This window comes from Coregonus lavaretus (assembly GCF_964263955.1).
Source record: "Coregonus lavaretus genome assembly, contig: HAP1_SCAFFOLD_3027, whole genome shotgun sequence".
Lineage (NCBI taxonomy): Eukaryota > Metazoa > Chordata > Actinopteri > Salmoniformes > Salmonidae > Coregonus > Coregonus lavaretus.
Window position 1 is genome coordinate 345 of NW_028165363.1, and position 11,431 is coordinate 11,775.

Consider the following 11,431-nt stretch of genomic DNA (forward strand, 5'->3'; position numbering starts at 1 on the left):
TCTCTCTCTTTCTCTCTCTCTCTCTCTTTCTCTCTCTCTCTTTCTCTCTCTCTCTCTTTCTATCTCTTTCGCTCTCTCTCTCTCTTTCTCTCTCTCTTTTCTCTCTCTCTTTCTCTTCTCTCTTTCTATCTCTTTCTCTCTCTCTCTCTTTCTCTCTCTCTCTCTCCTCTCTCTCTCTCTCTCTCTCTCTCTCTCTCTCTCTCTCTCTCTCTCTTTAAATATTGTTGTGTGTTTCACAGGGGTCGTATCAAGCACCTGGATGTGGTAACTCTGTTGAGGAGGATTCAGCCTCCTCTGGGCTTCGGGAAGCTCTGTCCCCACCGGGTGGCCTGCAAGCGTCTGGTCTCCATGAACATGCCCCTGAACAGCGATGGCACAGTCATGTTCAATGCCACCCTATTTGCTCTGGTGCGAACAGCACTGAGGATCAAGACTGATGGTAACACATTTGATTTTATGTGCATCTGTCTGTCTGTCTGTCTGTCTGTCTGTCTGTCTGTCTGTCTGTCTGTCTGTCTGTCTGTCTGTCTGTCTGTCTGTCTGTCTGTCTGTCTGTCTGTCTGTCTGTCTGTCTGTCTGTCTCTCTCTCTCTCTCTCTCTCTCCACCTCTCTCTCTTCTATCCTCCCCTCTCTTCTTCTCTGCTTCTCTCCACCTCTCTCTCTTCTATCCTCCCCTCTCTTCTTCTCTGCTTCTCTCCACCTCTCTCTTCTCTCTCCTCCCCTCTCTTCTTCTCTGCTTCTCTCCACCCTCTTCTATCCTCCCCTCTCTTCTTCTCTTCTTCTCTCCACCTCTCTCTCTTCTATCCTCCCCTCTCTTCTTCTCTGCTTCTCTCCACCTCTCTCTCTTCTATCCTCCCCTCTCTTCTTCTCTGCTTCTCTCCACCTCTCTCTCTTCTATCCTCCCCTCTCTTCTTCTCTGCTTCTCTCCACCTCTCTCTCTTCTATCCTCCCCTCTCTTCTTCTCTGCTTCTCTCCACCTCTCTCTCTTCTATCCTCCCCTCTCTTCTTCTCTGCTTCTCTCCACCTCTCTCTCTTCTATCCTCCCCTCTCTTCTTCTCTGCTTCTCTCCACCTCTCTCTCTTCTATCCTCCCCTCTCTTCTTCTCTGCTTCTCTCTCTCTCTCTCTCTCTCTCTCTCTCTCTCTCTCTCTCTCTCCTTTCTCTCTCTCTCCCTCTGTCTCTTTCACCACTCAAAGATATGCCTTTCATGATCTCTGTATGCCCCACATTAACGTGTGAGTGAGTGAGTGAGTGTGTGTGTGTGTGTGTATGTGTGCGTGTGTGTGTGTGTGTGTGAGAAGGTAACTTGGAGCAATGACTATTGTTGGTTTGTACGGTCCCCGTCTGGTTTCTGTGTGTGTGAAGGTAACTTGGAGCAGGCGAACGAGGAGCTTCGGGCGATAGTGAAGAAGATCTGGAAGAGAACCAGTATGAAGCTGCTGGATCAGGTCGTGCCCCCTGCTGGAGATGATGAGGTGACGGTTGGGAAGTTCTACGCCACCTTCCTGATCCAGGAGTACTTCAGGAAGTTTAAGAAGCGTAAAGAGCAGGGCCTTGTTGCCAAGGTACCCCCCAAGACTGCTCTCTCCCTGCAGGTTGGTCACTACAACTTCCTGCCTGTCAGACCTTCAAACCAGAGCACTGTTTGACCTTTTAGAAGTGTGTTAGTACTTAACTGAACATATCAAATTAGTATTAATACTAAAACAATGAGTCTGTGTTTCTTTATGTTCCTCCGTGTCTGTCTGTCTGTCCGTCCGTGTTTGTGCATGTCTGTGTCTATGCCTGTCTCTGTCTGTATTTCTAATCAGGCGGGCCTGCGGACGCTCCATGACATGGGTCCTGAGATCCGGAGGGCCATATCAGGTGACCTCACAGTGGAGGAGGACCTGGACAAGTCGATGAAGGAGCCGGTCTCTGCTGCGTCTGAGGACGATATCTTCAGGGTAAAGGTCGGCTACACACCCCCACACACCCCTCTGTCTGAGCTACTGAGCCTCATCAGGCCCATCGCTTCTGCTGTGACCAGCTATAAGGATTACATCTGGTTCTTCACCATCCACCACCACTACACTTCAGAACCCACTACACTTCAGTACCCACTACACTTCAGTACCCACTACACTTCAGTACCGACGACACTTTGGTATCTACTACACTTCAGTACCCACTACACTTCAGAACCCACTACACTTCAGAACCCACTACACTTCAGTACCCACTACACTTCAGTACCGACGACACTTTGGTATCTACTACACTTCAGTACCCACTACACTTCAGTACCCACTACACTTCAGAACCCACTACACTTCAGTACCCACTACACTTCAGTACCAACGACACTTCGGTATCTACAACACTTCAGTACCCACTACACTTCAGTACCCACTATACTTCAGTACCCACTACACTTCAGTACCCACTACACTTCAGAACCCACTACACTTCGGTATCTACTACACTTCAGTACCCACTACACTTCAGTACCGACTACACTTCGGTATCTACAACACTTCAGTACCCACTACACTTCAGTACCCACTACACTTCAGTACCCACTACACTTCAGAACCCACTACACTTCGGCTACTACACTTCAGTACCCACTACACTTCAGTACTGACTACACTTCGGTATCTACAACACTTCGGTACCCACTACACTTCAGTACCCACTACACTTCAGTACCCACTACACTTCAGAACCCACTACACTTCAGAACCCACTACATGGACTTCTCATCCACTTTGACATCTAAACACTATCTCACCCCAATAGAGGGAGACATTGCTGTTCACCATTACTCCAGTCACAAACCAGGCCATCCACTTTGACACCTAAACACTATCTCGCCCCAATAGAGGGAGACATTGCTGTTCACCATTACTCCAGTCACAAACCAGGCCATCCACTTTGACACCTAAACACTATCTCGCCCCAATAGAGGGAGACATTGCTGTTCACCATTACCAAAGTCATAAACCAGGCCTATGCTTTGCATTGTCCATACGACATAGAGTGAATAGATTTAGAGTGAATATATTTAGTCATCATAGCAGAATAGCATGAAATCTATGTGCTTATAGATGGATGAACAGTAACGCTACACAATACTCATCCTTCTCTCTCCTCCCCCTCTCTCTCCTCCCCCTCTCTCTCCTCCCCCTCTCTCTCCACCCCCTCTCTCTCCTCCCCCTCTCTCTCCTCCCCCTCTCTCTCCACCCCCTGCAGCGAGCGGGTGGGTTGTTCGGTAACCACGTCAGCTACTACAACGATGGGCGCGACAGCGGGCGCAACACCTTCCCACAATCCTTCACCACGCAGCGCCCGCTCCACATCAGCAAGACGGGCAGCCCCGGCGAGGGCGAGTCCCCGTCCCACGAGAGGTTGATGGACTCCACCACCTTCACCCCGAGCTCCTACTCCTCCTCGGGCTCCAATGCTAACATCAACAATGCCAACAACACTGCGGTCCCTGGTGTGGTAGTTGGGGTTGGTGGTCCAGGGGGGGTCAGCTGCTTCCCTAGCCCCAGCATCAGTACTGTGGATGGGCAGAGCAGACCCCCGCTAACCCCAATACTACTGCCGAGGTCTGCATGGTGCTTCCCTCCCAAGAGGTGGGTGTCTCTCTGGTTTCTCTTGGTTCGGTTAGTATATGTTTATATCGTTAGTATAGGTTAGTTAGTATGTTGGAGTTATTCTCTGATCTGTCTTTTATCAGTGACCTCTCTAGACCCACAGTGGGTCTGTGGCCAATTCTGATTGGTAGTCAATGGTAACTTCTTCTGTGTCTGTCTGTCTGTCTGTCTGTCTCCCTCTTTCTCTCCACACTGACTGACTCTGAGCACAGGATCTGTTTCTATGACGCCCTCATGCGGTATGTTGCTCTCTCAGGAGGAGAGGGAGAGAGAGAGTTGGAATGCTGAGGAGGCATCAGTATGGACGGGTTCTGCCGACCCTGTTGTTCATACAGTCCATGGCTGGATCTTTGCTGCAGTGAGCTAAAGATACTTAGTGTCTGGACTTCTGTAAATCATTTCACCTGTTTTCTGGTGTGATCTTCGTAGGATCTTTAAAGATCATGTGGATCATAGGTATGATTTTCTACCAGAGGAGGCAGAGGAGATGTATATTATACAGGATAGGGATGTGGATATGTATCACCTACAGTGTCTTTAGCTCATGTAGCTCTGGTTGGATCCACCATGACAGGAGTGACATCACAGGAGGTTGGTGGCACTTTCATTGGGGAGAACGGGCTCATGTTAACGACTGGAGCGGAATCGGTGGAATGATATGAAATACATCAAACACATTGTTTCCAGGTGTTTAATGCCATTCCATTTGCGCCGTTCCGGACATCATAATGAGCCGTTCAGCCCTCAGCAGCCTCCTGTGAGTGGCCTTACTTCCTCCTCAACACAGCCTAGTGATTCAACCTGGTTGGATCCTCCTAAAGCTTTCATTCAGCTCTGTAGAGGATATTACAGTACATCGCTGGACCACTGTCACTATCTCAGCCCTGTGTTGGTTCTCTATTCATTCTGCTTTAAAGGTAACGCTTCTCGCCGCCATCTTGCTTCTAACCACCGCGCCTCCTCCCCTCTCTCCCTCCTGCTGTTGGGGATAATCCTCCTTTCTATCTATCCTTTATTCTGAGCTGGTTAGTGAGGTGTTTTGTTGGTTTTTATCCTCCGCAGCTCGGACTCCACTGACAGCCGTCTGCCGATCATCAGGCGAGAGGAGGCGTCGACGGACGAGACATACGATGAGAGTTACGCGGACGAGAGAGAATACCACCGCAGCGACCAGAACATTCTCACCTCAGACATGTACTGCTACTCTCCACCTCTCTCTCTTCTATCCTCCCCTCTCTTCTTCTCTGCTTCTCTCCACCTCTCTCTCTTCTCTCCTCCCCTCTCTTCTTCTCTGCTTCTCTCCACCTCTCTCTCTTCTCTCCTCCCCTCTCTTCTTCTCTGCTTCTCTCCACCTCTCTCTCTTCTCTCCTCCCCTCTCTTCTTCTCTGCTTCTCTCCACCTCTCTCTCTTCTATCCTCCCCTCTCTTCTTCTCTGCTTCTCTCCACCTCTCTCTCTTCTATCCTCCCCTCTCTTCTTCTCTGCTTCTCTCCACCTCTCTCTCTTCTCTCCTCCCCTCTCTTCTTCTCTGCTTCTCTCCACCTCTCTCTCTTCTATCCTCCCCTCTCTTCTTCTCTGCTTCTCTCCACCTCTCTCTCTTCTATCCTCCCCTCTCATCTTCTCTGCTTCTCTCCACCTCTCTCTCTTCTATCCTCCCCTCTCTTCTTCTCTGCTTCTCTCCACCTCTCTCTCTTCTATCCTCCCCTCTCTTCTTCTCTGCTTCTCTCCACCTCTCTCTCTTCTCTCCTCCCCTCTCTTCTTCTCTGCTTCTCTCCACCTCTCTCTCTTCTATCCTCCCCTCTCTTCTTCTCTGCTTCTCTCCACCTCTCTCTCTTCCATCCTCCCTCTCTTCTTCTCTGCTTCTCTCCACCTCTCTCTCTTATATCCTCCCCTCTCTTCTTCTCTGCTTCTCTCGCTCTTGATCTTTCTCAGTCTTTTTCTCTTTCACCACTCAAAGATATGCCTTTCATGATCTCTGTATGCCCCACATTAACGTGTGTGTGTGTGTTTCCAGGCTGGTGTACCAGGATGAGGAGAGCAAGCAGCTGACTCCTATGAAGGAAGGAGAGGATGAGGAGGAGAGGAGACCCTGGCACTCTCCCAGACGAGCCTTCCTCTGTCCCACAGCTCTGGGTAAGACCTGCCTGTCTAAGACCACACTACTACACTAGCCCTTAGACCTCCCTCCAACCCCACTAACCTCCAACTCCTCACCCAAACCAAACACCCCTATCCCATACCTAATTCCTGGAGTTAGACCTGCCTGCCTAAAGCACTGGGTAAGATTTGAATACCAACACCAACAGCCCTTAAACCTCCCTCCAACCCCCACTAACCTCCAACTCTTCACTCAAACGAAATACTCCTTACTCAGATACCCCTAACCCCTACTCTACTTAACTCCCCACTCAACCCCCCTCCCACACCACCCGCTCCACCCACCACAGTCTGTTGACTTGAAATGGGAAAGTCCATTCTAGTAATTGTTATTCTATGTGCATGCAGCCTCTCTCTCGCTGGTTAATTGTTAATTGGTTAATCCCTCTGGTTAATTGTTAATTGGTGAATCTCTCTGGTTAATTGTTTATTGGTTAATCCCTCTGGTTAGTTGTTAATTGGTGATTCCCTCTGGTTAATTGGTAATTGGTTAATCCCTTCTGGTTAATTGGTAATTGGGTAATCTCTCTGGTTAATTTATATTCTATGTGCATGCAGTCTCTCACTCCTTCCCTCCCCTTGGTTCAGGTCGACGGTCGTCCTTCCATCTGGAGTGTCTGAGGAGACAGACGAGAGCAGACATCTCCCAGAAGACGGCACTACCGCTACACCTGGTACACCATCAGGTGAGTAGGGATGGTTTTACACACCTGGTCATCCTACACCTAGATCAGTTTTACACACCTGGTCATTCTACACCTAGATCCGTTTTTACACCTGGTAATTCTACACCTAGATCAGTTTTACACACCTGGTCATTCTACACCTAGATCAGTTTTACACATATGCACCCACTATACAGTATATCATGATTTGATGTGCCTAATTATCTTTCCTCTTTATTCATACATACACACACACACACCCTTCCCCACACACACATAAACACTAATGTATCATACACACACACACGCACACACAATCACGTTTATTTTTCATTTACGCATTTATAAACATAAATCCTTCCCACACCACACACTTCCCACCCTCCCAGGCCCTAGCAGTAGCAGGCCTGAGCCCCCTGCTTCGACGGAGCCACTCCCCGACCCTCTTCACGCAGCTCTGCTCTACGCCTCCTACCAGTCCCACAGGCCGGGGTCGCCATAGCCACGCCTCCTACCAGCGTGTGCCCTCCCTCCGCCTCCAGGGCACGGGCCCTGGCACCGGCTCCTACGAGCTCAACTCCAGCCTGCCCTCGGTCAACTGTGAGCCGTGGTACAGCGACAGCAATGGGAACAGTCCCGGTATCAGCCCTGGGGTGGGTGCGGCTAGCCAGCGGCGGCCGCGGCCCGTCTCCCTCACTGTGCCTAGCATGGTGCACAAGGACGCTTCGTCGTCGTCCCACGGTAGTGCCGGCAGCCTGGTGGAAGCAGTGAGTGAATGTTGAATGTTTCATCTCTCCTCTCCATTTATCTCTCTCTCTCTCTCTGAACATGATATATTCTCTGGGCGGAGGATCTGGGCTGAAAACCACCAAATTAGTAGAACTTCAAACCCACACACAGCATCTCCCCCTACATCTCCTCTAGATCTTCAGCTCAAACTCAATCTCCTTATTTAACTCTCTCTCTCTCTCTATTCAGGTGTTGATATCAGAGGGCCTGGGCCATTTCGCTCAGGACCCGTCCTTCATCGAGGTGACCAAGCAGGAGCTGGCGGACGCGTGCGACATGACCATCGAGGAGATGGAGAACGCAGCCGACAACATCCTCAACGGCAACAGCCAGCCCAGTCCCAACGGCAACCTTTTACCCTACATGCACTGCAACAGGGACCACGCCGCTTCCCAGGAGCCAGGCCTCAGCCTCAGCGAGGGGCCTGGGGCCGTTCTGGGGGCCACGGCCCCTGGGGAGATGGAGGAGCTACTAGGGGCCACTCACCTAGGGCAGCACGGGGATCCGGAGGACGAGGAGGGGTTGGAGGTGGTGGGAGAGGAGGAAGAGCACACTGGGGATGTGGAAGTGGTGGTGGAGGTGGGGCAGAGGAACAGCGACCTGTTGGAGGACGAGGACATGGAGTGTGTGACCAGTTTGTAGGGTTGGCCCCTCACACACACAGCAGCAACAGGGGGCCTCGGTCTGGACCCCCCTCTATCTCTCTCTCTCTCTGTCTGCCGGTTGAGACCTGACATTGGCGGCCCACGGCACCGACCATTAGTTCTAAACATATTTATTTAGTTTTATGGAAGCTATTTTATTTGATGGGTTTGATTTGGGTTTTCGTGTCTGTGTGTGTGTGTGTGTGTGTGTGTGTGTGTGTGTGTGTGTGTGTGTGTGTGTGTGTGTGTGTGTGTGTGTGTGTGTGTGTGTGTGTGTGTGTGTGTGTGTGTGTGTGTGTGTGTGTGTGTGTGTGTGTGTGTGTGTGTGTGTGTGTGTGTGTGTGTGTGTGTGTGTGTGTGTGTGTGTGTGTGTGTGTGTGTGTGTGTGTGTGTGTGAGAGAGAGAGACTGTGTCAGTGTAGGTGTGTGGTGTGTCTCTGGGTGTTTCAAAAGTGCCTCACAGTCACGTCCTTGAACGAATGGTGGAGGAGGAGGAGGAGGAGGAGGAGGAGGAGGAGGAGGGAAGCCTAAAGGAAAAGGACAGCAGTCAGGAGAATAGAGGAGGAAGAACTGAATGTTTGGATTCCATGGGTTTTTTCCTGCCTTCCCTTCGTTCTTCAAGTGCGTCGTTTTCGTCGCTGTGGCCACCAGGCAGATGCATTCTGGGACAATAAATTCCGCCCCTGCGGAGTTAGAGGTTAGAGGTCGTGCTGAGGTCAGTCTCTTGAGGGGTCAGAGGTTTAGGTTGAAAGGTCAGGGGCATCAGACGACCTTCTCAGGAGGAGCAGCAGAGGAAAACCATTTCCCCCTTTTATTCTTCAGAGATGGGCCACCTACTGTAAGGCCGCTGGACTCTGCTGGCCAACAACACAGGGATCTGCCAGCAAGGGAGACGTGTTTAAGGGACGGACCCTCACCCAGGATTTCTATATGGACATTAAACATAGACACTGGACTGTACAGAGGAGCCAATGACAGGGAGCGACACAGAGAGACACTGACATCCAGGATCTGTAAGGAGGAGCCAATGACAGGAAGTGACACAGAGAGACACTGACATCCAGGATCTGTTTATCTGTAAGGAGGAGCCAACAACAGGGAGCAACACAGAGAGACACTGACCTCCAGGATCTGTTTATCTGTGTCATGCTCAGCTGTCATGCTGTCCACCAACACCCTACGCCCTCCTCCTCTCCTCCATCCCTCTTTCCTCCCTCCACCACTCACTCACCTCCCTCTCTGTCATAATGCCGCCACTTCCTCATCACATGCAGCCACTTCCTGTTCCAAACAGGAAACAGGAAGTGTTGACTAACGTCTGGTCCTAAACAGGGACAGCGCCACCTAGCTGCCATGGTTACCTCAACCTCCCGTCCTCCGTTCTCTCTCTCTCAGTTCAGTCATTAAATCTGCATTGTTTTGGTTGTAGTCGTTTATCGGTTATAGTTCGAAACTCCTCAGTGGTCCGTTCGTCCTGCCATCGTCGCTGTATGATGTTTTTTGGGGGGGATGAGTAGAAAGGAGGAGAAAAAACTGTGTGAGGCTGATGTAAGCTATGGCCTTGCTTCTCTGTGGCTAGGTGTCGGTGCCAAGTAACTAGAATCACCGCAGCACACAGATCAGAATCCGATCCACTTCATGTATTGTGCAAAACTGGCCAGACTTGATTTCTTATTTTGTTCTTTTTCATTATGTTATTTATCCTTATTTTTTGCACAAATCGGGATGCTGGCCCTAACTGTGTATTTTGCTTGATTTATTTTTTTAGGAGATTTTAAGAAGTTAAGAAGTATTGAAACCTATGTGTGTGTGTGTGTGGGCGCAGCGCAGCACATAGTAGGGTGAGTACCTATCAGTATGCATCTTTTAAACAGATTGTATTTATTTATTTATTGATTTTGTCCCTGAGGTAAAAGCTGTATTTGGAGGTGAAATATGTATTGCTGTTTCTAAAAAAGCAACATTATGCCTAAACGGTTAAATGAAGGTAGCATTAACTAAGTATGGTGTCATGTTTCACTTTGATCTATCGCCCTGCCACCTGAACGGAAAACCATTTGACAGGCATGCTTCCAAAGCTTAGTGTCGTTCCTCCTATTGCTGCTTTCATTATTTTATGGTTGTTTGTTGTTCTGAATATTGAACTACTGAGGTTTTGATCAGATCTCATCAAGGAGCCAATCAGAGGACAGGACAGGATAGCCCAATCAGAGAGCAGGACAGGATAGACCAATCAAAGAACAGAACAGAATAGGCCAATCAGACACAGGATAAGACAGGGGCTCTGTGACCTTCGACACCTGAGCTGTGACATGATGGTTACTATGGTTACTACATCACGGCGGTTATATCACCTTGTTAGGCACTCCCATAGAGATGTACTAGAGAGCTCATCTCTATGTTAAAAACGGCCCAAGTGCGCCCTCTATCCAACTCTATGGGCCTTCCCGAACAAATTCACAACGTTCAAACCATTTGGGTGTCCTGCTAGGCCTATTAAGATGCACATGAAGTAGCTCCACACTCGTGTCAATTACATCATTGCCGATAGACGGAATAAATGACCCTAACTCACAGGCTGCAGCCAGACGGGACTCGAAGACAAAGAGACAAAGATAATGTTTGGTGCGTAAAGAAGGAATACCACATAATAACAGGGACATTGGCATAGTAGCCTTCTTCAGTAAACACTTTATTTTGTAGTTCACAGGGATACATACATGATTATTATGATTATGTTATTATAGGTCTCTGTTCGGTGTCTCTGCTTCGTGGTGGCGACTGACCGTATGCATGCACACATTTAAAACAGCCTCAGAGTGACAGATGTATTTTTACCAACCGAATTATGCAAATATGATGTTCAAAAGTATTCAACGTATCGATGTCAATGATAGTGTTGTGTGATCAATCTATCCTGATGATACAGTATGATACTCTGTGGTACAGTAAGGACTGTCTAGGATGTCACTGCGTCGTCTGTACAGTGCACACGTGTGAAGCTTGAAACGTTCATAAAGGATATATTTTCAATGCTTTTTCCGCCGTCCAAAATCCAATTTTCTTTATCATGGGTTTGAACATCAAGGTTGAGGAGGTATTTGGGCTGTCAGTCTTGCAGTACAGATTGTAGTAAAGTATGTTGATGACAGTCATTCCCATTCACTACATATCCCAGAGATGTTGTCAGTTGCAGTACTATCCAAATCTACCATACATAGTCCTTTTGATGGGCCTTTGACGCTCTTAACTTTCCATTTAAAATCCTATTTTAGTGTCTTTCTGAGGTTCTGTTTTGGCTCTTAAAACGTTCCTTAGTTGGAATGTGAGAGGACTTAACCATCCTGTTAAAGGCCCCATGAGGTACAGCTAGCTGCAGGGTAACTAAGCGCCTCTCTGAAAGCTCACACTTGCCATATAGCCTGATGAATGTTGACTTGAAACGATGACACCCCACTCCAAAATAATGCAAAGCTTGTGAACTTTAAGTAGAGACTTTCACCCACCATCCTATTTCTACAGTATAGATTCCTTTTGTT

At 48.9% G+C, this 11,431-nt stretch overlaps 1 protein-coding gene across 1 annotated transcript; it reads left to right on the top strand.

Annotated features, from left to right (window-relative positions):
- Positions 1-239: 239 nt before the first annotated feature.
- Positions 240-8,163, top strand: LOC311115934 (voltage-dependent L-type calcium channel subunit alpha-1C-like; the record flags this gene model as incomplete). The annotated part of the gene is made up of 10 exons (XM_084191057.1): positions 240-439; positions 1,365-1,594; positions 1,811-1,945; positions 3,234-3,619; positions 3,853-3,879; positions 4,703-4,834; positions 5,653-5,771; positions 6,384-6,481; positions 6,850-7,227; positions 7,439-8,163. Coding segments are annotated over 10 exons (2,158 nt in total), but the record flags the coding sequence as incomplete, so codon positions are not given.
- Between the last annotated feature and the right edge of the window lie 3,268 nt (positions 8,164-11,431).